The sequence below is a fragment of the Gallinula chloropus genome (assembly GCF_964237585.1).
Source record: "Gallinula chloropus genome assembly, chromosome: 16".
Taxonomy (NCBI): Eukaryota; Metazoa; Chordata; class Aves; order Gruiformes; family Rallidae; genus Gallinula; species Gallinula chloropus.
Window position 1 is genome coordinate 10,029,427 of NC_140101.1, and position 27,937 is coordinate 10,057,363.

At 40.1% G+C, this 27,937-nt stretch overlaps 1 protein-coding gene across 2 annotated transcripts in view; it reads right to left on the minus strand.

Annotated features, from left to right (window-relative positions):
* Positions 1-27,937, minus strand: part of EYA2 (EYA transcriptional coactivator and phosphatase 2) — a gene marked incomplete at both ends in the record, with an annotated part of 93,306 nt that overhangs the window by 27,815 nt on the left and 37,554 nt on the right. Inside the window, 9 exons of one of the 2 annotated variants that reach the window (XM_084271624.1) lie at positions 321-404; positions 900-1,027; positions 2,631-2,808; positions 4,782-4,849; positions 17,907-18,023; positions 20,855-20,997; positions 21,637-21,685; positions 23,235-23,279; positions 24,934-25,052. In XM_084271624.1, the coding sequence (XP_084127750.1) occupies positions 321-404; positions 900-1,027; positions 2,631-2,808; positions 4,782-4,849; positions 17,907-18,023; positions 20,855-20,997; positions 21,637-21,685; positions 23,235-23,279; positions 24,934-25,052 (931 nt within the window). The remainder of the gene's footprint in view (positions 1-320; positions 405-899; positions 1,028-2,630; positions 2,809-4,781; positions 4,850-17,906; positions 18,024-20,854; positions 20,998-21,636; positions 21,686-23,234; positions 23,280-24,933; positions 25,053-27,937) is intronic. The other variant, XM_084271625.1, reaches the window with a different exon arrangement.

Genomic DNA, 27,937 nt, shown 5'->3' on the forward strand with positions numbered 1-27,937 from the left:
TTCAGGCTAGAGTTAATGCTGTCTGGCTGCCTGATAAGCTCTTTCTTGCAGCAGACAGACATTGAAAGAACATCCTGATGTCCTATCTAGCAGCAGCTGAACAATACAAGCTTTTGAAAAACAAGGGGCTAGTTGCAACATGAAAGGGAGGTAAATTAAATTTTCACATGTTAGAAGGAAATACCACAGGACATATTTATACAAATGTGTCTGAATAAAATCGGCAGCATCTGTTTGAAAAGCTGTCTTATTAGCTGCCCCCACAGTTCCCGATGCAATTTGGCTGGACAAGCAGTAATGCTAAAAAAATTCAATTTTACCTTCCCATATCTGGATGCAAAGGTTCCCGTGAGTAAGGAGTGAAAAATAATTATCGTCTCATCCAAATCCCACACAAACACGCGCTGTGATGACAGACAGGGTGGGAAAAAGAAATACAGTTACATATTAAGCAATTGCAAGAATTCGTTCAGTCAGGAAATATGTCCCGTTGGACTAGAGGTTTTTAAGATCTCAAAGCCATTTGGAGAACTAACTGTAGACTTTTTGTGAAAGCAGACAAAATGAAACATCAGGAATTCTGGAACTATGTATGTGTTGGTCATCCTGAGAGTCTGGTCTCCTAACAACCACAGAAATCCTGTTACATTTCAAGTCAGGGAAACAATCCAGCAGACTTTATAAAAAGTCCAGAGGGAAAAAACCCTCTGGGGTTATTTGAAATGCTGATAATATAGAAATTCAGCAATTATTTTGACTACCGATGTCTGTAGGTTTCAGTTATATTACTGATTTTATTCTGGCTCTTACAGCTCACCAGTCTAATGGTAAGATTTACTAATAGATGTAACTACTTATCTTTCCTGAACTTACTGAGGGATATAAATTAAAGTTATTACCTCAATCTCACTGTCAGCAGTAGGGGAAGGATCATTGCTTCTTTTTGAGCGGGCTCGTACTTTGCCATCTGACCCTCTATGATGTCTGTCTGTTTCTATATCTTTTGCTGGTGTTGTTGAGTATTCCCCTATCATGAAAAAAGAAATTCCACTGTAAACTTAAATTTTGCAGTGTGTTGTTACAATTAAAGCATGAAACCTTATAATGGAAAGTATTAGAAACAGCGTGAAAATGTCACCAGAAAATCTTATTCTTTTCATGTCAATAACTGACATTGTTGGAGAAATAACTATTAATTTCTAAGATTTATTAAAACAATTTCAAAAAGCACCGAGACTGCAGATATAACATTTTAAAATGGACATGTCACTTTAAGAACATCATAGTTTTGATTGGAAAAAAAAGAAAGCTTTTTGAATTCACACTCACACACATTCTTACTTTGCAAGAGAAAAATTAAAAAGGCAACAGAAAAAAACAAGTCCAATTCAGCTTCTGAAATTATTCTTTTTAAGAATAGTTGAATGCTCACGATTAAAAATATACTTTCAACATCAGCTTCTATTTAAAAATACAGAACAAGTCTGTTTAGCCATATTCTATTTCACAGAGGATAGTATTTTAAAAATAACTGAGAAGACACAGTCAAAGGTGAATTTCCTTTCTATAAAGTATCTGTTTTGATTGGCTTGAGTTTCATAAACCTGTCCAGATTTCACTTACCTTACATTACAAATCCTTTCCCAACATATTTTTCTTTTCACCTTGCTAAGTTGTGGCCTCTCCAGCTTCCTAGAATAACCATATTCTTCTTCAGAGAAGCTTGGATTGTGCCTAACAAGCCTTTTTGAAATCACCCTTTCTCAAAAAGGCCAAGATAAGATCTAAGGAACAGAAAATCCTCCAACTGCTTTTAGACCAATCTGTGATCACTGCCTTTTAAAAAACAATATTAGTTTATTTTTCTTTTAGAGCAACCACAGATGTTCAGATTTGTTTCTTAAGTCAGCAGACCTACAATGGGCGTATGCTGTGATCATCCACAAATTATGTGCCATTTTACATAAATGTTATTGCATGCCAATGAAAACTTTAGGAGGAAAGTGATATCTGAAGATTGTACTTCAACAGTACATTGGAGGATCATAATCCAGCAGTAATTCCATAAACCATTTAAGGTTTAAAAATTAAACACTCAAAGAGAGGCCACAAATTTCAAAGCATTTTTGTGTGGAATTCATCGTGAACTTTCCACTTTGGTAAACAGTTTGTGGTGATTTTTAAATGAGGGACTTCTCTTGATGTATTTATTTACAAACATATATATTACACATTGTTAGAGGTGAATATAAACCTTTAACAGAGAGACAGGCTAAAAAGTCATCAGACAATCAGGAAGCTCTGGGGACTTTTTCAGACCATAGCTGTGTTTGGAACTTACTGCTCCCATGTTTGTCCACAGTACTGCTCTGGGTTTGGTATGGAACTGTTTTATCTTTCTGTACTACCATTAGAGGAGATCAAACCTTGGGGACCCATGAAAATGACACAAGGTTTAGATGTTATAATCTCTTCCCAAAGGCCTGTGTTGCACCATGTAAGCAGAACTGTTAAGTCCCAGGATATGTGATTTATCCATGTATTTAAAAAAACTCCAACAACAAGGTTACAGTGTTTATGTCTACATGTGGCCAAGGGTGCCAAACTGAAAACAGAAGAGATGCACCTACCAGACAGCGATTCTGTGCTCTGACTGGTGATATTGTGAGAAGACTCCTGCAGAGAGTAAGTGGAGGTTGGGATGGCCGAGGGGCTGATGCTGTTTGCAGACACATATGGAGAGTTGTAGGAGGAGCTGTAATACTGTGAGTACTGGCTTTGAGGAAAGCTTGGATACGATGAATATTCCTTTGAGGAAAGAAGAAACATCTAGTGTCTGGGTATCTGGTTTTATCTTATAAATGAGCAAGGCATCACAAAGGCACAATTATCTACATGTGAAGCAAGTCATGGCTCAGGAAAATGTCACTGAAGAACCATGCTTCATTCACTTACAAAAGTGCATTTCTGCTTCTCCCAAATATACTATTTTGTCAGGAACAACTCATCTACAGGAGGGCAGAAATCAGGCAAATTCTGTTTTTTTCTATAGGATTTTAGTTATCATTATTACTACAGGGTTCAACAAGTTATATAGGAGAGAAGTAGGGCACTGATGATGGAATGAGTAGTACCTGTGAACAGCAAAATATCTAAGAAATTAGAAGAACCAAATCAGTAACTGACTGAGTGAAGGAGCAAAACTGGCTGCATTTTCCCATGACCAGCAACATTTTTGGATCAGCTGTTACATTACAAAAATGAAGAAAACAAAGGAAAGTAACAATTGTTTTGCAGAAGTGTTCACAGCTGAGATTGCCCAGTCATCTCAGCAAAAACTAAATGCCAGAGTGATCTCTACAGAAAATGAATGAAAAATGCGAAGTTCAAGTGACCTTGGGAGCTGAGGTACTGCAAAGCCCTTTGTCTTGACTTTAACACTCCTAAAGAAACTTCATCCTGTTATCCCCATGTGTTTTTTTGGTTTGGGGGTTATTTTGGTTTGTTTTGGTTTGGCTTTTTGTTGTGAGAAGCAGGATAGTGGAATAGATTAGAAAACTTGTCCATGGACAACTAAACCATAAAAGGTTTAATTTTATTCTTGTTTAAACTGCAACTCCTGTTCTTGTGCACCTATTTGCTCTTTCAGGTAGATAACTATATTCATGATTTAGGGATTGTGTTTCAGTAAAAGGTTTTTATTTCCTCAGAAATGCTAATTAGTCTCTTGAATTAAATCAGATTAAATAATAAATAATAAATATTATTTAGAAACACTAAAAGCACTTTCCTCCTTAACTGCTTACATCTTTGTGACACAGCTATTTCATTAACTTTCAGTCACCAGGGAGCTCTCAAGAACAAAGATTCAAGTTACTCTAATAAAAATTAAACTGAAAAAGGAATGAGAGAGTTTCAGGGTTTTCTCTTAAAGTGTATCACAAATAATTAAAATGACCCATTTGTTTTTCCCCTTTTAAATAACCTCCATAATTCAATTAAATGCAGTTCTATCTGCATTTACAGACCATGTTTTTAGCCAAAACTGAAGTAATAAAGAAATTGTTCACTGTTGTCATTATAAATACAAGTCAACAATCACCTTACAAACAAGAAATTGAAATTATTAGCCAACCAAAACACATATTCTGGCACAGATTCATATGTTTAGTCCAATCAAAAAGAGCCATTTGCCACTGAAAAACATCTGTGTTGTGTATATATATACGCATGCTGTTTATTTATATACACACATTTATCAAGGTATCTGAAGCATGAAGCCCACAGACAGGTGTATTCTCAAAGAAGGAAACACACAGACAGCTCAGATGGCTCAATACTCATCAGGGTGCGCCAATGCCTCTTTCAGATTGTTTATATTTATTACATAGTGCCAAGACAGCAGACAGTAAGATCCTAGACACAGAGCTCTCTGTAGAGGATGGAAAACATATCTGAAAGTTGTAAGATGGCAAAAGAATGATGAAAGTCTTGGCACTGCTGCAGCAGCACAGAACAGACTGCTAGGGCATCCTCCTCCTGCAAGGACTGCACTCTGCGCGAGCCTGTGTATTGATACACAAAGCTTAAAATTAATCAAGATACCCAGAAGTCCAGCAAACAGACAGGCCATAGGAATAGAGAAAAACAGAGTTCAACAAAACACATAGCAGCACCTTCCTTAAATACAAGTAAGCAACAGGATAACCTCTCTGATCTGCCAGTCTTCCAAGAGCTTAAAGATAGTATCAAGGCTGCCAATACTAAATGCTGAACCATACCTGATGCACAGCACCGAACCCTGCAGAATTTGTCAGGCCGTTGGCTCCTTGGTAAATCCCTGTTGTGCCTAAGGGAAAGAGTATCAGTGATAAAACACAACAGCAATCAAACTAAGAGGATATGTTCATGCAAATGATTTCCAGCAGGAAGTAAAGTACTTGCTCACTAGAAAAAAAAGTGTACCACAAATCTTGACAAATATAGGCTGTAAAGATTTAGGGCTACTACTGAAAGGCATTCAAAGACAACCATTACATACACTAAAACAACACTTATGGAGCTGGGAAACAAACCTGGAAAACAAGGATTCAGCCTAATTTAAATGCCAAGTTACTTCTTTCTCCAATAAATATTGGAAGAGCATTTTTAATCATCTTCTACTGTAAGAAAACACTTCAAATTAGATATACAACTACACACACACTGTTTCATGCATAGGTATGTCCTGGATGGTATGTACCTGTCCTAATAGATCAGGTACCTGGGAATTTTTAGAAGACTTTGAAAATATGTTCTCTGACATTGATGTCCTAAACAAAACAACAATATTTCTGAGAAAAACAGGGAGGAAAACATAGCTTCATCCTGGGATATTAGAAGAAGAAAGGATGAACAGGCGAGTTTTACATGGTTCTGTCCCAAATGAAGCAGCTGATATCCTCCCAGCCCCCCTTTGCTGGAAGCATTAATGCAAAAAATATACAGGTGGAGGAGTAAAGGTTCAGAGATCTACAGGGACAGTCCTCCTTTCCTTCCCACCGGGGAAGTGGCACAGAGCTGCAAGCTCCCCATCCCAATAAGTTCTTTACAGAGAGGGTGGTTAGGTATTGGAACAGGCTGCACAGAGAAGGGGTGGGTGCCCCATCCCTGGAGGTGTTCGAGGCCATGTTGGATGGGGCCCTGAGCAACCTTGTCTAGATCATGCCTGGAGGTTGGTGGCCCTGCCTGTAGCAGGGAGGCTGGAACTCTATGATCCTTGGGTTCCCTTCCAACCCAGACCATTCTATGACTCTATGATGCCCTGGATCCTGAAGCCCTGAAAAGTTCTAGCCTTGATTTTAAGTCTGGTCTATAGTGTTTTCTATTCCAAAATTTACCATTTTGTGTGGGTGGGAAAATTTCTCTTGAGTCTGTGCAGTTTTATGAGAATCTATACCAAAAGTCTTCCAGTGTTTTGCAACAGTGTATGCTTCAAAGATTGGCTGTTCATGTACAGAAGGCAAAAGCTGGACTATGTCATGTTCCATCCTAATGGAATGTGATGGGCTTCAAAGAGTGCCTGGACCCGCTGCATCCATGACTTTGATGCTGCACCATTACAGTGGGCTCTTGTCTGGGCTTCCTTTTGTCACCTGAATGTACCATCAGACTCAGCCCTAATCAGGGACTCTGTCTTTTTTTCCTCATCTGGTTTCTTACCACGTGAATGACTGAGCAGTGCAGTTTTAACCACATGACTCACCAAATGTCTTCATGTGGCAACCCTTCTCCAAAGATCCACTTGCTTGTTTTTATTTTAAGACACCAGATTAGCTAGGGAATGGACAGCTGAGCAAACTCCACTCTGCCAAGTGCAGCTACAAAGCACATGTAGCAAGAAATAAATCGCAAGCAAAAAAGAAACAAGAGGGAAGACTCTGCCCTCCAGAACTAATTCACTGCCACATGTAGTCTTTATAAAGAAAAGGACAGAGAAGGAGAAAAGAGGGTGCAGGTGACTGGGTCTTCCCCAAGCTCCCTGCATATGCTGGCTGAGGAGCTGAGCCAGCTGAGGAGCTGAGCCAGCGCAGGTGGGTTTGGGTGATGCCTCTTGGCATTCACCCCTTGGAGGCAACTTTGGTTGGATAAGTACCCAACCCCTCCTCTTCCCTACAGCCCACATGGGGGGACTGCCCAGAGCAGCATCCTGAAGATGGCAGCGCATTCAGCTATTGGCATCACCCCACCTCCTGCCCACAGTAGGCTTTGCTTTACTGCAGTTGTTCAAAAAGTCAGGAGTCTGCGGCGGGTGAATGTATTCCTGTGGTAACTAAGCATTTCTCACCACTGTGAAGGGGAGTAACGGAGCCCCAGTGCTTACAGGCAAAAACAACTTTCACAGAACACAAAACGGCTCTTGTACACCAGAGCGCGAAACAATACAGGGGGGAATTTTTGATCTTCCTAAACTGTCATTTAGAAACAATCCATCATCCTTTATTAAAGCTGTCAAGAGAGGGATGAGTTACCTCGAGGGACTCACGCTTTATGTGTAAATTGTGATGAGAACATGTTTATCGCTGTGCTACCTGCACATGATACCATAGCTTCCTGGGTTCCAAACAATCAGAGAATTATAAAAAGATGGAGAGACCTGCACAATCGGAATGAACTTACTCTGAACTGTGCAACAACTGTGCAAAGCCAGTGTGTCCATACACACACGGGGCAGGTATGTGAGGGGTGAGAAGAGGGTAAAAACTAGGGGTGAGAGGGTAGGGAATGATTTGTGCTCCACAGCTTCCCACAGTACGTTGTGACTAGACCCTACGTTGTGGAGTTTACTTTTGCTATTTTAGCTGGGCTACCTCAGGTCCAAGTTCAAGTGGTTGCTACAGGCTGCTGCAGTCTGGCTCCCTCTGCCCACGGGATTTTCAAAAGGAAGGACTGTGGTACAGACACAGAAAATAAATTTCCTGGTGTTTTACCTGCACCTCCAACTACTTGTGAAAGTACTTAAGACTGGTATTTCCTATACCCTGAAGTTCAACAGGCCTGGTAACAAATTTTGGCAACTCAGGTTTTTCACTTATTCAGGCTCCTGTCATTGTATCTGACCAAATAGGAATATCATTTGAGCATAGTTTGTATAAACTGAGATCAAACACAGATCTCTTTTTCTGGCCCTATAGCATAGCATTCAGAGAACACAAGACATCCACCCCTGTCCCCCAGGCTATACCCTGAGAGATGCTAAACTCAGTATCACTTGATAGCTCAGTATTGTTATAGCAGAATAGCTGCAGACAAAGACACTTAAGACAACCAACAACAGCTAGTAAAAACCTGGAATTTCTTCCCATCAAACAAGGATGAAAAGCAGGGAGGTGTAGGGGCAGGAGGAAGGTGGGGGGGATCAATTATGTGCATTCCAAAGAAAGCTGTTGAAGATTCACGTTCAGAAATATTTAATCTCAATATCAACCTTTGTCCCGGGGAATACAGTTTGGGGATTACTATAGCTCAGTCCCTGTTCCACTTTACAGACTCTGTGGACTGGAGAGATAACATTTTCAATAATGCACAATCAGTTTGAATGGAAGGAAAACAAACAAGGACCACAGGCAATGAAGACAAGGATAAACCCTCTCCCTGAGTAGGAGAGGCCTATTAGTTACAGTATCTGTGAGCAGCCCTGTAGAACTCAGCAATTCAGAACACATAAAAGAATTGCCCCTAAATGGTTACTTCTTGATGAGAAATAAACATTTCTGTAATTAACACATGCAATTTCAGGTATTCATCAGTATGTGTTACACTCAAGAAACACTGGATAATTAACAGATCCTGCCTACTGGCATTAATAAATTAGTCCTATTCACCATGTAACCATTTTTTTCAAATGCTTTCCCAGGTAATAGCACTTCTTGTAATATTCAGAGATAGAATGGAACGACATTAGAATGTGGTGCTTATGTGGAATGGGGCACGGCTAGGAGTGTATGAACGTCTGCCTCCCCTGCCCCATTTCTGAGTGGATACTGCCCATTTCCACAGGACTTCAGTTTTCACAGATACTGGGATTTTTTCCTGACCTCTGAAGACAGTGCAGTATCTCAAACTGCAGTTAGCTGTACATTTGCAATACTGTATGTGTGTGAGTAAGCGGCTTGCTTCCATCTATCTTGGTAGCTCAATGTCAAGTAATTGCATTCAAACTCCTACTTGCAAATCAGAAACAAACCTAGGATCTCTCCCTTTGGATCTTCTCCATATGGAATATGGTTCACATCTGTGTTCAATCAAACCAGTTGCTAAATGTCACAATGCCCTCATTCACAGGTAGCTTAAAAAACATTTAGCTGGTAATAAAACAATCTGGACTCTACAGAAGGATAGCTCTTCAGATGTGTGGTACTGTAAACGTTCCTGTAAAGTATGCATATCACAAACACACTTGCATGAAAAGAGACCGCATAAAAGGCGTGCATATGCCATACATATTCAGTGCCCTGACTTTCCTTGATAAGTAGATGTGGCCCTTCTCTATGACTATCCAAGGGCAACATGCATAGAGGAACTCTTTGTGAGCTGATTGATGGTATATTCCTGTTCTCCTACAGATGGATTTCATTTGCTATTTCCCCTTCATTCCCTTTTTAATTCAAGTAGTATAAAATCTTTGCCATGCTCAATGATAATTTCACCAGGGTGTGCTCTGGACTGTGATGCTTTCATGCCAGTTTCTACTTCCTCTCAGTTTCTCCCTTTCTGACTTTCAGTCACTGCAGTAACCGGCTGTGTTTCTTCCCTTCCTTCCCAGGTAAGAACAACTAAAGAAAATAAGTTAATATTTCTGGTTATTTTCAGTATCTTCAAAACTAAGATCTACCATTGCTAATAAATAAATAAATTTCTTTCAGCGTATCAGTACATAGTGTGACAGAGAAACACTGCTGTCCTAGAGGTGTGCTTTCAGAGAGAGGATGGGCTTGTGGCATAGTTCAGATCAATACCCCAGCAAGCTTTGAAAATCAGGTTTGTGCCCTTGTGTTTCACAGGTCAGTGGGGCCGTGACATCAGGGACCTGATTCTCCAGGTCTCCAGTGCTGCTGGAGAGAGAATAAGCTGCTATATTTAGAAGAACAGATTGTTTGTACTCCCAATATTCAACGAAATGCTCAACAATAGCCAGGTTCAACACAGGTGGACAGCAAAGCATTTATCACAGCTCTCTGGCCAGCCAGCAGCAATTATGAGTCCATGAACATTCAAAAGATGGAATACTGGACTGAGATGAAGGTGTTCAGAGGGTGGCTACCATGGGCATTTCTGAATATACTTGAAATAGAACACTGAAGTGTTTCCTCTAACTTGTAGATGAATTGCACAGCAGTTCTAGGGGGATTTCTCTCAAAGGATTATTTGATCACTTAGCACTAATAAAATAAATGCCTACAGGGTTCAGCTGAATTGCATGGTATTTTACAAGCCTGCATATAATGGCTTGTGTATTCTTACATCAGCTAGCTGTTTTCCTACAGGAAACTGTGTTGACTGAGAGTGATGCAAGGAAAGGCCTTGATCTAACTCCCACCAGAGTGTGCATTACTCTGTGAAGAACACCTGGCTGAAGACTTGCATGGTCATTCAGAAAGGTTCTTTGCTGTGCTTTTGCTCTCTGACAAGCTAATGTTTCCTGCAGTAAATATTGCCTTCTCCAAGCTGCTACTTTTTTAGTGAGAGGTTAAGCACTCATCAAAATTACCTCCCACCAGCTATACTCCAGTGCCTTGTAAGGTTCCAAATCCTACAACATCTGCCTGCATTTATGGGGCAAGAAAACTCATAAAATGTTGCATGGCTGTCAGCTGTGGAGGTATTTCAAGACTATCTGACCTGTTAAAGGAGAAGAAAAACGCAACCCATATGTACCTTGCAGCATATTGCTCAACTGTTTGCCATTAGACATAATGAACTCTTCCCCACAAACAGTCTTGTATTTCTGTCTGGAAGGGCTCAGACAGTAGAGGGAAGAGCCCACTCTATTAACCTAGATGAAAAGCATGAGTCCACAACGTTACAGCACTTGACATCAGCAGTGTCTATTGAAAGACATTTCTCCCAGAAGCACCTGAACACCTCCTGCAGATAACACCTGCTGATACCAAACCCATTTCAAGTATGTCCGTTTGTCTCCCACTACAGTTCCATCCAGTCCTGCTAGCCTGACCAGGTGTTTGAGGGCATTCTGAATGGTGATATAAAACACATTTTACAGTACCGTTTTTCTGAGTAAAAGCTCTTCCCCTGCTGCCTGCTTCTGGGAGTACTCAACGCACAGAGCCTCAAAGAGCTTTAACAAGTGATGACCAGAGCAGCTTTGAGGGCCTAGCTTTTACCATCCTTTTGAGCCTGGTCACCTGTATAGCTCAATCCAGCTCAACATGGTGTTGAAAATGCTGGGATGGTTTGTATTTACTCTCAGGATTTGACCCATGGGAAGGAAATTAAATTTTATTATATTTTGAGAAAGTGCTCCTTTTAACCACTCTTATCAAATGATGCTGTAGCTATAGAAGGAAATCACACTGGACTGTCTTCAGAAACAAATCACAAGGAAATGCTTGGGCCAAAAAGTGAACATTCTTACAGCAACAATGTAGACTGTTTCTGTGCAATCCCTTGTTGAAAAAATGACCCAGCCAAACTGTCTTCATTTGGATGACCCCATGGACACCAAAGACTAAAGATTCCTTCAGCTGCAGTTTCATCCTGGTCACAACCATCCACTGACAGATAACAAGACATGATAAAGGAAAGCTAGATTTGCCACCTCCTGTGTTGTGTAGCACCTATGAGATTCCAGTTCCCTGAGCTAGCATTAAAATCTAACTAGCCCTGTAACATCTGTTGTCATGCAACTGGGGATAAAAAGCTGTTCAGTGAGCACAGCCACATGTACAGCAACTCCCTTCCCCTTGAGCAATATGAACCTCCAAATACTAGTGGAAAAGAAAAAAAGAGATCTGGGCAGCATGTCTTCCACTCTTTGACCCATCACTTGGGGTCATGCTAACTCTACTGAACACTCTAGATCCAGGTATGCAGCCCAAAACTTTTCCAGCCACTCTGTGCACTGCTTCAGTACTGCACACCCCCAGGAAAAAGCAAACAGTGGCCAACAGTGTCTGCTCAGAGAAAAGCGTAAGCAACAACACAAACAGAGCAATCTTTGCCCTAGTATTGCCATGTGAGCTTCAATTAATCTGTCAGTTACAGAGTTTCTAAGCCAAGTTTCTATCCTTTTTAATAACTGGTGGTGAACTCTTCAGACAGTGCAGGTGTTCTCATAGATCTGAAAGTCACACAACAGAAAGCAGTACAGTACTGCACCAGCATCATGAATCTGATGTTTCCTAGCTTTTCCATGCTTGACTATGCAGGTATGATGTTTCTTTACACAGATTTTCATATGTAATTTTACACTATTTCTTCTACTGCCTTCTAGATATTTTCAAGAAAACATTACTAGGTATAGTGAATCAATTATTCAGTGAAGCTTCTGTAACATTTTAACACATTCTATGCCAACTTAACAATCACGGTCAAGTTCATAATTTGCCAAAGTGTTACCATCCTATGGTTTGGGGTTTTTTCCATCCTACAAAACGGGATGAATATAAAATCCATAAAATGAAGCCTCTGTGACATCCAAACATCTCTACAACTGTTTTCTATGCTGATTTTGCTCATTAACCCATGTTTTGAGCATTCTATCTGACCTCCACAAATGATCTCAAGATAGCCAAGCATCAAGCTAGGGAAATGTCACTCCTTTCTTCTCTGTTGGTTCCCTCTTCCTTACCATATCACATAAAAACTGTACTCATTTTGTCCAGTCCCTTCACTGCTGTTCCCCTACCTAATTGCTTCTCATACATGACTCTCATGACTGCTTCCATCTCCCTGATGCCATCCTCTGCCAGCCTGACTGGAGACGGTCAAACAAAACTCTCAAGCTTCCTCCCACACTGCATTGACTTTATGGGTATCATCTGATCTTTTGTACAGGACAGTCATAGAATTTTATCCAATGCTGCCTGCAGTGAACTGATGACTTGTCTTACATTCAAACATATCCTTCTAAAACTATCTGTAGTTCTTAAGTACAGAGATCTGGACAGACACTCTGAAAAATAGGCAACAAGCCAGAAGAATGAAGCCTCATTAAGTGCAAGCCAGCTCTTCACAGCAGGCAGCTGGGTGCAGGCAGAGCCCTTCTCCAAACATCTCTCTGGTGAAACTTCCTCTTGAACAACTCAGTCATTCAGAGAACAGATGTAAGATGCCTCCAAAGTAATTGCTCTAAGAGAAGATTCCTGGCATTGACTGTACAACCATCAAGTCTGCAGTTAATACAATTTTACCATTACTCTTGAGTTTCCATGGGTGCTATTCAGCCATGAAACCTTGCGTCCTCATAGAAGCTTTAAGACTTACCTTAAACCCTATTTTTCCTCAGAGACAAAGACATTGACAAAAAGCCCCTGATGAGCCTGAACAGACCAGAAGTTACAGATGATTTATCAGCCTGTTTCTCTCTTGCAAACACACATTTGCTCCCCTAGTTTCAGGACCATCCACCCTGGTATCTACTCCTTACAATAGCATATCCTCTTCCCATGTCCCTCCTTGTTTAATGATGACCAAGGTTCTGAATGGAACCTCAAAAAAGCAGTAAATGGAAAAAGTTAGAGTAGGGATTTCATTTGGGTAGCAGTAGCACAGATCCTTGCAGCTTTACAGTGCATCACTGTCAACACCTTTGCTTCTCTCCTTGACTTCCCTCTCCTGTAAGAGAGCTCATTTTAAAACAAAGTAAATGTAGCATGGTCAGCCCCTGGTGTTTAAAAATCTTTGAAAGGAAGACTGGGCTGTTATTCTGAGAAACCTTGTATTTACACTGTAAAAAGTGAGGTCTGACCCCTCCTGAAGAGAGGCCTCTCCCTGCAGAACTCACCACTGAGTGGAGCACAGCTTTGCTGCCACAGTTTTGGACTGCAACTAATGCAAACCAGCTGTGAAGCAGAAGCTTTTGAAAGAGAGTAGTCATTTTCTACTGAGGTTTTAATTTTATGAATCTAAGGCATCTGAGTGACAGTTTGCTGAGAACGTGCTCTCACTCTCCTGTATTTTCTGGGACTTCAGATGGATTCACTGTCTGCATGTCAAAGCACGATTCGCGTATCTCAAGCACAGACTGAAATTTCCCCTTCTCACACATTTCATCACCAAGTACTTAAGAGAATCAAGCTTAAAATTAAACATGCCACTTCCGTTACAAAATTCATGCATATGGAGCTAACTATTCATGCCAAATAGATATTTATGGGCTCATATTAAATGCACAACACAGAAACTGGCACACAATTACAAAAAAATCAGGCATCTCAGGAAAAAAAAAAAAAAAAAAAAAGAAATCTAGATTATCCAGATACTAACAAGAGCTAAAACGTTTCCAGCATAACATAACAATTGATTAAATATTCAGATTTTACTTGGTCTCAGGCCAGGAGAACAATTCATAAGCAGTTCATTCCACAAACATAAGCAACATGTATAATTAGTCAATTTCAAATCAGCATTGCACAAAAAGAATGCCATTTTCTATTCATTATTTGACAGCTGATCAGAATGGACTCTACAAAGAAAACAAATGCTCAGCAGTAGCAAAGAATTTCACTGCGTAGGTCTTTGGCCCCAAATTTATGTCTGTACTGAACTCAATACTGCTTTGCAATTCCTTGGCAAAAGAAAGTTATCCCTGTTACATAACTGATTTTTCCTTTGTAATGTAAAAAGTATTTTGTGGGTAGATGGATTTGGATATTTAAAAAAAGAAAAAGGAAAAAAAGAAATTAAAAAGGAAAAAAAAAAAGAAAGCAAAGCAGTCAAATCAAAACCTTTTCATGCCCAACAACAGTATCCATAGTGGTCTTTGGCCACAGTTTTAACTGTTGTGCAACTTCATACTTTCATACCAGCTGTCTTTTTAACCATAATGACTGAAGAGCAAGGCATTGTCTAGGAATTAATGACAAGCTAGAAGAGATGGCCTAATGTACAATAAAGGGGTAACATATGCTCATGCGACCACAGGAAATGCTCTATAAGCTGGCTGCTATTGCTCTCTCAGCATAGCTGATGGGTTTCTATGTTGGTTAGTGTGCTTGCACAGTTTTACATTGCTCATTTAATGATAAGTTTCTTATATTCCAAAAGTTTCTGCCTCAGCCTCAGTTTCCTCCATCTTTGGGGCAGAAATTTAAAATAATCTGCGTGTTTTACGTTCAATAATTTTACCAATAGCCTGATTAAATCACTGAACTGCTAAATTATCAGAAAATATAAGCTTAGAAAAATGCATGCTAAAAAGCACACTATACTTCTAACATCCAGCCCAGAATGTTGTGTGAGGATTTGGTTCTGTAATCGTACACTTACATGAAGATTGATTTAAGCATAGACCTTGAAGCAACATTTCTTTACCAGCATTACAAATTTACCACTTTAAAGGCAAACATGTAATGGAATCTGTTGCCTTCTCTTCTGATTCATGATGCTAAAAATGAGTGGTATCCTCAGATTAGTCACATGGATAGTTAAAATTAATATTTCAATCTATAGTGCCTTTTTGATATAATTTAATATCATTTTTATGAGCTATCGAACTTGCCAATCTCATATTTTATATTTACATATGTGTATGACACAGTGTATTAGCTATTTAGTTTGTAAACCCTTCCACATTTAATGTATTGTCATGCCAGAGAAGCATGAAAATAGATTTCCTCTTCTGGCTGGCTGTAAAATAGGTTTTTTTTATTTAGATTCTTAATGACCAAAAGAATGTTCTATCCTCACTCTTGCTTTTTAGTTGATTATGTTTTCAAGAACCAGGATATAACTGATGGAATTAAAGATTAAAAGCTAAATGCTACCCCATTACACCTGCAATCACCTGTGTTTGTAATGAAAACAGACTTAAGAGAGAGCAGAAGTTGGCTTCAGAAGTACCATGTTACAACAGCCATCAAAAGAGGTGAGGCTGTAACCAGGCACGTGTGTGCCAGCCAGAGGTAGTGCTGGTACCAATGAAATACGAGAGCAAAGAAACCAGCACCGGCTACATTTGCGCAAACTGAAGAACACTTGTCCTACAAGTCCTGTGAGACAAAGTATTTGTCACCCAAGTGGCTATTTATTCCATGGTGATTGACATAACACATCTATGATGGGTGTCTATTTGCTGGCTGGACCATGGAACTCATAAATGAGAGGACAGCAAGGAGGAAACATGCAGACTGCACAGTCTGCTCAAGACTCACAGATTAACCACCCATTGCTGCCTGCAGATTTCACTACATTGCCCTGGGAGCTCATTCTCAATGAAGGCAAACAACACCCAAGTTATTTCAGTTATGTACTTGAAGTATTACCATCTTACAATACTTGCAGAGATTAGCTTAATATTCTTTTCTTCACACTTCAAAATACAAAACTGAGCAGCACACACTCCTGGAGATACCTTTTCATGCTGATCCCCTGCAAGTCACCCTCTTCAAGATCTCTCTTTCAACATGATACAATAAACATTTTGCCCTTGAGGTGGTGGTTAAGAGCTCGAATCTTAGTCTCCATGAAATTTGATTTTATAAAAACAGGTAAATAAAAATTTTCCCTTTTCAGCTGGCTTAGACTATCACCCAAAGTCCTGGCCTGGGTCAGCAACCAGTGACCAATAGATCTGAAGTGAACTTAGCAAAAGTCTTAATGGTCCTGGAGCTAGGTGGCATGGAGAGTTTTGTACTCATGTTAGGGAGACAGAACAATCATGCCCCCATCCCCAAGTGCTGTGGCGTGGGAAAGCACTGAGCACACATTCCTTGGTAGCATTCAGCACAGGAAGCCTCCTGGCTTCTCACTCAAACCTTTCACTAGCACTCAGCAAGGTAAATAAACTCTACTGTCAGGGAGCTTCAGACCTTTTCTCATGAGGAAGGAGAAGAAGGGTGGAAATACTTGTTTACAACAGGAAGACACATTTACTCCTTCTTCCTTTGCCTTCGAGTAAGCACCTGCCACTTGCAGAAACTGTTTTTCTCCATTTTATTTTGCATTAAAGGCTTAGTGAGCTGGCTGAAATTATCTTCTTGGCATAAAAAAAAGTGAAAAAAGTGATTTCACCTAATACCATAGCATCATCCCAGGGAACATTATCTGAAAGCACTTTGGGCATATTCACGCTCGTACACATAAGCATGAAGTTCCTCACAGTCTGTTTTGGTAAAATACATGGTTGTGTCACTATTGTTTACAAGTGTAATATTTTCAAGTGCTGATGCACAAAATTTTCTTATCTAAATCTCTTGATTGAACAAAGGGGCCATCTTAAAAACTTCAGTCCCAAGTGAATTGAGTTTGTCTTCTCAAAGAGTTCAGATTCTTCTAAACTAACACAAAGCACACGTGAAAGCTGTGTTCTGGGGAAACAAAAACCAACAGAAACGTAGACAGGAATACAGTGATCTTCCCAGGCAGCAAATCACATAGCAGTTAGACAGGAGGCAGCATGGCTGCTGTTGCTCCAGGAGAGCACAGACCTGGCACTTAAGGCTATTGATGAAGTTCTGACACTCCAACACCTACAACTGCTGGTAACTACAAGCCACAGTGTCACTAAAAAGAGAGGACTTCCACTGCTGACAGCGTAACTCAAAACAAGACTGATACATTCAAGGAGAAAAACAGAAACCGAAAACTTAACTCTGGTTAGGAGTAAGATGAATGAAGCTTGTAGGATTCAAGGTTACAAAAATCCCAACACATAGGCTATGTGGGTTGGGTTTTTTTTTTTTGTGCCACATTCAACCCAGGTGTCTCCAGCACAACCCAGGGGACTCAAGGTAGAGGCACAGAGATTGAGTGACATTTTAAGGATATGATCTATTTCTCAGAATATACTAATTACTCTTGTTGTATGTAAAATGATTTATAAAACTGAAATGGTTATTGTATGATTCCTCTCATCTGCTATTGTTGCTACAGAATTTATCATCATTCTTTGCAGGATTGCCTGGACAGGTGTTTTTAAACTCAGATCTCACAGCTTATATTGATCAAACATGAAGTTATGAAGTTCTGCTAGGGGATACTGGTATTCAATCCTGTACCCCTGCCAGAAATTCATTCCTTGATAAGCAAAACAGATCTATGAAGACTTACCTTCTTGCCTGCCCCGACTGCCTATACCTAATACCAATGCTTTTCACTGTGATCACAGTAGAAGAATTGGTTTACTATGTGGTTATAAGATTCTGACTTCTCACAGCACATCCTGCAAGGCACCAACCTGTACTCACCATGCATCTGGTACGTGTACGGTGCTTGTCCGGCTGTCGGGGTACTGAAGCTGGAGCCATAGCTAAGAAACCCACTCTGTCCTGGGGAATGGCTCAGGCTGTCCTCTGTTTTGATGCCTTTGGGACACATAGTAGTAACCAAAAGCAGAACATGAGTGTTTGCCATACAATAATGTAAAAATAGCAAGTTTAGGAATAAACAATTTTTCAGGTAGATTTTAATTTAATAAACTCTCTTTTTTTCTTGTATTTTATTAAATTATCTGCATTACTAAAACAGGTCTCTTACTGGAGTCAAGTAACTTCATCAAAAATAATATGAGTCAGCCAGCTACATCCTGTATCCACACCCAAATGAACTTTTGTGAAAATGGGGAAACAACTATGAATAATACTGTTTTAAAAAACCCTAAACTTCTGAACAAATAGTTTTGTTTTAGAATTAAACAATGAACTTTCTGAACAGTTATCAGATACAAACATTGATTAACAAAGCAACGGGACCTTCAGCAAAATAACCTCAAGACTTCTTTTCTCAACAGAGTCATCTTTTACTTGCATTATATTTTCAGCTTTGGTAGCAAAATATTTATTGGCAAGTCATACAGGAGAGTTATCTATTCAGTTAGATGTAACATACAGTTCAGGAACAATAGGTAAGCCCTGAAGCCACAAAAGTCTTTTCATTACTAAAATCAGGCAATTAAACTGACAATTTAAAGGGAGAAGAGCAATAGTTGAATTAAACATTGCAAGATGAAACCTTTGCTGGTAGTGATAGGGGTTGATATTTTATTATGAGATGCTGCCGAGATTGTACAGCTGTATTATTAAAATAAACAGCTGAAAGGTGTGTTTTATTATGAACCCTTTTGTTTTATTATGAACCTTTTGGGCGTGATACTTCCCTCCTTTGCATGCACAAAAAAAATGGCCATTGGACAGACCCCGAGTGCTGGGACTAAACAAAGACCCTGTTGATGTCCTGGCCTTGGATTTACACACTTCCTAGGCTGTTATGATCTTTTAGCACTTGCAGGCAAGCTTGCCAAAAGACAAGTCGAATTCACGTGACTTTCATCAAACATGCTGTTTTCTTGTTTTAATGACTCTTAAAAGCAACAAGTATGCATTTGCTCAGGTTGGGAATACGTTCTCTCAGATGTTTTCTCTAATAAAAACCACTTCTTTTAGCTTCAGGTGAGAATAACTGCAATGCAATTTGAGCACAAGTTAGCTACAAGATGACAATGCTGCATTGTGAGGCGCAGGAAGTTTATTATGACAGTGAAGGAACATGTGTTGGTGCAAGCGTCCGGCTCCATTACTGCTGGGGAAGCAAAGGGATTTGCAAGTGTGCCCAGAGAAGCTGCTTTTCATAACATCCCATGCTTTTCAATTACATCAGCGCCCTGCATGCAAGCACTCAACCTACTCCAGCTACAATTAATCTTCAGCGAATAGGCCTTTTTGGAAGTCTAAAATTTGTTGTCAGACAGCTAAATAACTTAGCACCAAATTAATTTCCACACAATGTTCTGTTTTGTCTAGAAACTGGACGAGTTTTATTTTTGTGCCTAAAAACAATACTGCTTCATTGTTCTTGGTTGTCAGCCAGGTGGAGTTTTTCATATGCTGTGTTGAGTATCTTAAGAGAGGGTATATGGGCTGGGGGAGGGAAATCACTGTTCAAGGATGCTAAGAGGTCATTCACAGGATTTATAAGCAGCATATGGGCCTGACACATGTATGCCCTAAAGACTCTATGCAGTAGCAAATGGCTCTACTTTCACCTGCTCTAATAGGACAACTGTTCAGAGTTTGCCTTGGAAATCAGCCAGCTGATGCAAACACACAAGTCGCTCCCCGAAAGGGTCTCAAAACATTCCTCTCATCATCCTGGCAGAGCTTTGGCTCTGCCAAGCCCACTTCTCCAGCCTTCCAGACTGCTGTACTGAATTTCACTTCAGTAAAAGCCTTGTCAATGGCTGTATGAAAGCTTCTGGTTGGGGAGGGATACTGTATTTGCCAAGGAAATGAATGTGTATAACAGTGCAAGAGAAAACAGAACTATAAAGGCATTTAATGCTGCAAGATGCAGCTCCCACAAGATCAGCTGGGAATAAGGAGTCCAGAGCTTCCTGTTAAAGAGCTGTACCTAAGTAAGAGCATTATCTCTTTGGTCCTTAGGAGTAAAAAGAACTACTCAGCTCCCTCAAGAATTTGGTATTTCCACACAGAGCTTAAGGATACTCTTAACACTTGGTTTACCAGGCATTCCTCCTACTAGGAGTGCTGGTTTAATTAGTCCCCTGCCTGAATCCTCCAGCTGCTCCTACCCAGCACCACCTTCCCACAGCTGCTCGCAAGGCTGTACAGGAAAAGCAGGGAACAAAGCTGACTGAGGTTAGAAATGTTTACTGCACCTACAGCTAACAACCACCCATTTAAATATGAACTGCTTTCCAGAATCAAAGTACCCTATCATTTCACCCATGCCTTGTGCTGCTCTGTCTTGCTTCTTCCATAATAACATACAAAAAGTTTTTCTTGAACCAGCCTGTATCACTGAAACACCAGGAAGAATCAATGAAGACAAAGTGTAGTTTACCTAAATATCACACTTACTGCAAAAGACTTTTTCTTGCCAGTGAGTCATGGAAACACTCACCAGCTACTACTCCTAAGTGGCACATCCTACAGAACCCGAGTTTCTCATGCTGTCTCTCATCCTACTACTGACTAGTTTGTAAGATCATAACCCAGGATATCAAGAGCTAGAAGATAGTTCAAAAGTAACCCTAACATTTTTAAAAAGCCAGATTTTCCTCTAAGGTTGAGAACAATACAGAAATGACCTTTCATTCTAAAGCTTAAGACTTAAAATATCTATTTCTAGGAGCAAGAGGAAGATGTCCTCAAAGGTAACATGACATCAGAGTACTCACTGTAGGAAGGTATGCCGTAGGGCTGTCCTGGAGGAGGGTAGGCAGTGTATGCAGCAGCCTGCTGGATCCCTGCACTGTACTGAGTCTGTCCATAGGTTGCCATTGTTGGGAAAGATGGGACTGTCACTATATGGGGATAATGTCTATTCAGAACAAGAAAACAGAAGGTCTAAGGCAACAGTTACTGTACAAGATCTTTGAGAGTACATGTAGAACAGGTCTAGACATGAGAGTACATGTAGAACAGGTCTAGACATTTTGATAAAATAATATCCGAAGTATGATGGTGAGCATTTTAGGAACTCAACGTTGACTAGACTGGGGCAAAGGTTTGCTTTAGTATACAGGTCCTGGTATGAGTTAATAAGATTAAGCTACCTAAATTCATGGAGACTTTAAGACTGTGCAAAATATGTGCAAGTAAAATAAAACTAATACTGATTTTTCATGATTCATTTAAAGTTTGTCAAACAAGCAAGTGTCTTAGAAAAACTCTGACATTTCAAAATATTCCTCTGTCACCACTCATAAACACAATGATATTCAAATTGATAAGGTTTGGATTCCTAGGGGTATTAAAGTACAATGCACAGTACCTCCAACTTCTTTTCACTCCATATCTAACAAGATTAAGAACCAGTTACTTCACTGGGCCAGAGACATTCAGGACAACAGGTGGATGGACTTAAGGCAAATGCTTTTTAAGGTGACAGAAGTCTGCACAAAATGGCTGTTCAGCAAAACACAGTTTTTAAATTACAGCATTTGGCACAAGCACTCACTTTGTGGAGTACAGATGGAGAGGACACTGTGGTGCTGCTTTGCTGCTGCCTGGAAAACAAAATTAGAGAGTCTTAGATTTTCATCACATTCTGTTCTGTGGCCAGCTGATGCCACTGTTTTTAACACTGTTGGTTTGAGAAAAATATACAGGAAGTAGAGGACTTTTTTGGCGACTCTCCACAAACTGAAACAGGTAAGTTATTCTCCACTTAACAACAAATGTAAATTCATTTTTAACTGAGGGTGATACTGATTGAGCCACCAGTTTCTTTTCTTCATGAAGCTGGGTTTCAGTGGGAAGACCCATATGCTGAAGGCTACAAAAGCTACTATGATTATTCAAGTGATCTAAGGTCACTGCACTTTTTGTCCTTTTGCTTTTTGTGGTACTTTCCTAGACCATGACTCATGTTCTTTAATGGTCATTAAAATAGATAAAATCAAAAAAATGTTAAAAATACAACACTGTAAATCTTATTATTCTTAAATATTTTGAGTTAAATGGAACCTACTTTATTGACCTCCCAGCAATCAAAATACTAAACCAGTAGAAAAATGTATTTCACAGGTTATATGTGCAGAATGCCTTCCAATGTACCACGAAGTTGTGTCCTACAGCACTACCAAAGAAAAATGTGCCACCATCTATATTGAGAGATAAATTTAGGTTTAATCGATTAATGTCTAAAAAATCTAAACTAAAATGTGCCAGTTGCCTGTGAGTTGTAGTGAATACAGCATGCCTAAATGAGATTATGCAGGTTACATCCATAATGCTATCCTGATTTTGCTTCTCCTGGCTGGAGCTGTCAGACTACAGCACTATAAATGCCAAGACATGTTCAAAATCATCAATAATGAGATTAGGCTCAACAGATTCAGCCTCTCTACCTGCTGGCTGCATCAGTGAACACAGTAAACTAATTGCACACAGCTTCTCCACACAGGGAGAGCACCAAGCATCATGTTGGCAGCTGACAGCAGCACCACACTGGCTGCTGGCATCTGTGGTGTCATTTGCTACACAGGGTAGGAAATATCACAGAATATCATGCAGAAGATGATCTCTCAACTGCAGTTGTGCATGTTGGGTGGAAAGGGAGATTCCTGCAGTGCCCTGATGCTTGGATATTGCTACTACCAGGCAGGAAACATCTGCAGTGCTGTCCCACGCATCCAAAGGGATGCACCAACAATGCTGTAGACAGGTTATCTTCAGTAATAAGCTGTCCAAAACAGCACTGTTTCATTTGTTCGGCTCTTTGTAAGGTGGTGAAGTAAAACATTTGAAGTATGTTTTCTTCAATGAAATATGTGAATACTTGCTAACAGAATCACCCTAATCACTGACAGAAACAAAACCATAAGGACTCCTCCTTCAATCCTGGAGCATCTTAAAAATCTAAAACCCACAAGCAACTCTGCCTTAGCTATTCTACCTATAAACCATAGGCAACGGTGCCCTATTTCCTAAGCAACAGGGAGACAAGTTTAGTTTAAAAAAAAAATTTACAAAGGATAGTATTGTACAAATGTACATATTCATTTACACACACAGATATAGAAAAAATGTTTTTAAATCCAAACCTGAGCTTACCTGACTCACCTTCAAACTCACTATGAAAAATTTTCTTTGACTTACCTGGAAAAAAACAGTTTAGGAAATTAATTTTTAGACTGTGAAAACAAAAACCATACCATTTTTGTCACATGATTCCCCATTACCAAACAGAACTGCAGTGAAGAAATACACTTTTTAAATTTTCATTCATTTAATTCATGGCACTTTGTACATTTGAAAAACAGCAGGACAGTTTGAGCATAAGTTTAATTTCTATTTGAGAAATACTACATCTTCATTCTTTTTTATTTTTTTAAGAGGTAAGTACAGAATAAACACATTTGCCAAGAATGCCAAGTGGGGATTTACTGTAAATGACTATGCAATATGCTGTCATTGCCAAAAAAAAAGGCAAGTTAAACCAATTGTGTTTCTACCCAGCAGTGTAGGACTGCAAGCAAAATGGGCATTTGAAAGTTACATTGATGTAATTGTACATCTTATGACAAGCACTCATGAAAATAGCAGGCCAGATATCTATGTGGACATCTATGTAAGTATTGCGACTACACTTGCTAAAATTAAAACTGTATCAACGTGAGCTGTCACTAGCAAACTGGTGTCAACAGTGCAAGTGCTACGTTGGCTCCTATTTATATCACATTAATGACAAATAGTTCCTGCACCAAGAAGTTTACAAAATTATGTATCTAAAAATCATTTCTAGCTCTAATCTTTTCTGCAAACACGTACATTTAAAAGGATGTTTCCTTTAGATTATTATCCCCTCATCTGCTCTTGTAAATAGGCAGTCATAATGTATGTGACAATCACGCAATTTCTAATGCCTTAGCAAACACGCAAGGAAAACATCTCTTTAGCTTTTAAGAGCCTAGAAATGAAGGGTTAAACATACTACTAAATGTAATAGCCAGTGCCTTTTGCTAACTCCCCTCCAACAGGAAGGCTGACAGATCCTGACCGCAGCAAACAATAGCTGGGATTGTACTAGCGAGAACTAGTTCAGCTGCATCACTTGCCAATAATTTTTTTAGCAGATTTAACATTCTTCTGTTTCCTTCACTCTAACAGTATGAATGGGGGGGAAGGAGGAGGAGAAGAGCAGATAAATTTCCATCAGAGCCTCAACCGCTGAAAGAATTTGTCCTTGGTACCTGCCAAATGTGAAACTTCAAGACCAGAGTCCAGCAGGGCTAACTGTTTGGAGCTGATAGCAATGATCTCAGCACAACACAAACCAGGGCATGGGGCTGCTTTGGCAAGATGCCTTCTGGCTGCATGATATGGTGTTGGGCCTGGGAGCCCCCATGCTCCCCACCCCAACAGCAGCAGCACAGTCAGCAAAGCACAGGGCTCATGTTCTGGCCACCACTGGGGCTCTAGCAGGGTTCAAACAAGAACTACCAGCTCTACACAAAACATGTTTTTTACCTGTAATTACTCCAATGGAGCAAATATATACACGGGTGCATGCATATGTATGCACCTACTATACACACATATATGTCTGCATATAAATTCCAATTCTATTTGCATTCAAACTGGGTTCAGCCACAACTGGAGCATCTATAAACAAATACTCAAAAATTGCTGCTGCTCACTATACTATAGAACTAATCATGGGAAGCAGAGGCCTTGCATTTGGCCAGTTCCCTTTGGTTACATACAAATATACACATTATATTAAAGCTAGTAAGCAAAAGAGGCAGCCTACCTTCTATGTCATCTGGAGCTGTGGCATAAATGTTGGAAAGGTTAAGCTTCAGTCTGTCAGGGCACTCTCTATTTACAGTCAGGCTGGGTGATATCACTAGATCTAGCATTTCCTTATACCTGAAGGAAAACAAAGGAAAAATGTAATTTATTCATTAATTATACATGCTTACTAATGATTCCATTTTTTTTCCCTAAGAGTATAAATATTAAAGCTGATTATCTAAACCCAGGCTTCATATAAATTCCACATAATAACATTCACTAAAGTTTTCATCAAAGGGAAATGCTGAATTAAAATTAAGTACCTACTCCCTTGGAGATTACACCCATCTGATTAATGCTTTCCCTTTCTTCCTGGATTTTGCCATACGAAAACTAAATTTCCTTCTCTCTCATATGCTATCAGAGTGAGAATGTACAGACCAGCCTCCAGTGAGGCTCCAGAACATACTGTTAGAGGCTGAAAACGAAGTTGAGGGCAGTTAACAGCAATATCTAGACTTACAAGATAATAAACTTAGTACTGGTGATAGGATCAGTTTTCCAGGGGACACCTAAACCAGGCAGCTCGCTACGATGTCCTGACCATTAGGTGGCACTGATACAAGGATAGTCCCTTTCACATAACTTCATCTGATTTAACCAAAATTTCAAGTGAACAATATATAAGACTTCATGTAAAGAAAACTCTAATTGTTTGTGTGTGCACATGACCTTCACTACAAGGAAAGCTTAGAAAACTTACAGGCTTTTCATTACACAAACAGTTCAGGACAGAGAATGACTAAATCATTATTTCAGATCCTAGGCACAACATGAATACGTCTAAATGCCACCATTTTCATTGTGTGACATAACTCCAGGCATACACCTTTTCACAAGTGGGGTCCGAAGAGGCTTGTTTGAAGTAGAGCTGCTTGCTTCCCTTGGAAGCGTTAGATGTTTTGGATAGAGGCAAAACACGTCATTAAGAGCACAGATTTGAGTACCTATATTTGCGAGTTTGGGTAGAGACAACAGAGTAAGTGCAGTGAGAAAACTGTGTGTTACATTCAATATCTGCACAATGGCTTTTATGCAAGGCAGGTTTCCTGGACACCTTTATCCTCATAATGTTCTGCTCTCGTTTCCTATGCAACCAGTGATCACAGCTGCAACTGTGAAACAGGCCAAAGAATCTGAAGCTAAACTTGTCCATTAATTGTATTTCTTTTTTTAAAAATACACACAATGCCATGGAAACCTATATCAATTTTCTAAGACTACACTAGTTTGCAGCTTTTGATTCCAGTCCAAAATAAATGATGAAAAGAGGACTCCTCAAAGATGCTGTGTCCTTCTTTGCTTTTTACAGCCACATAGAGTACGTCCTCACATCAGTCTCCTGAAGGCTACTGGGGGTAATTAGGTTTACCAGGCAAAAAAGTAACTGTGCTCTTGGACAGAGCAGGGCACTGGCAACAGCAGATGGGAGAGAGGGCATAAGGTGGTGAGAGATCAGAGGCACCTTGCTGCAGCCCGCATGGGCTCTCCCTTCTGCTCGGCAGCCAGGACATCCCTGCCCTCAGGCTGGGACCTATTTCTTCATAGGTAGCTACCTGTATAGGTAGCAGAAGGCATGGCAGCAACAGGGCAGTAGCAGGACACAGAATACCTAAATATCATGTAGTTACAGACAACAGCACTTAAACCTGAAATCTTGATACTGGGCTTCAGCAATGCCAATCTACACACTTCTGTGAGATGTAAAGAGGTTTGTTTTGGTTTTCTGTTTAAATACCAGGTAAGAGAAACTGAGAATAATAAACTACATACTTTTTATCTGAACCTCTCCAGTAACTTTTATAAAGCTCTTACAGAAAGGGTAAGCGTTGTTATCAACAGGCACAAAGGAGATGAGGTATTTTACCTGTAATGAACAGCAAAGATGAAAGCTGCGTTCATTGTTACTTTCCCCAGCTAACAGCTGGAAAGGCGCTCTGCCCAGGCAGAAAGAGCATCCATCCTCTGTGAATCTGCAGAGCTGCCAAAAATGGGTATGAATTGGCATAACCCAGTACAACATCCACAGCCCTGATCCTTTCTCCAAATGGATCTGGGCTCCTCCTGTCTGCCTTGTCTCCTTGGAAATAAATGTAGGCATATGCATTTTCATCACCAATGTAGCCACAAGTCCAGAGACTGGCAAAGGCTTCCTGATTGTGTGCCATGGAGGAGACCTTAAGTCAGCAGTAAACAACCTACTGGTTAGAAATACAGTACTCCAAATCCAGTGCTGCTGAGCTCCATGCTTCTAACTGCTGTGCATTATAGGTTTGCTAAGAAAACAAGACTAGCATAAAAATCAGTGCTGCTTTGTAGCTAAAGGATAAAAGGGCTTTACCTTTAGAAGCGTCCCTGTAAGATGAGCACAACTGCTGCCTCCCCCTCTCTGCTTTAGACACAGGCACAGAAGCACAGCACAAGTAAAAATGCAGGTAAACAGGGCCCCCAGTTGTGTGCACAACCAGTATTCATGCTACCAACTGCATGGAAATGCAACAAGGTACCAGATTTGTGCAAGGCTAAAAAAATAATTAGTCCCTAGCTGTATAAATTCCTCCCTAAGGGACTCAGTCTAATGGCAGAGCCAAAATGGCAATCTGGGACTCCTGACAGAACCCCAGACAAAACACAGCCCCATGAGAAATTTTACCCAGGCCTAACTACACTGGAGCAAGTTATGCTCCAAACTGGTACCTGCAGATAGAGGATTTATACATGTGTATTCTCTTTGCAGGGAGCCTCTGGCATGGGGGAGGTAGGCAGATGCCTCAGAGACACAAACTGTCAGGCAGTACAGGATGGCCATGGCCCTTCTGCACACTTTGGTTATGCCAGAGGGAAGAAAAAAGCCCCAAACAATCCAGATATTTTTCACCTGAAATAGCTGATCTCACTTTTCCCTGGCACAGCCAGGCTGCCACAGAAAAGGGGCAGGGAGGTTTTTGTGGTACTTCTCA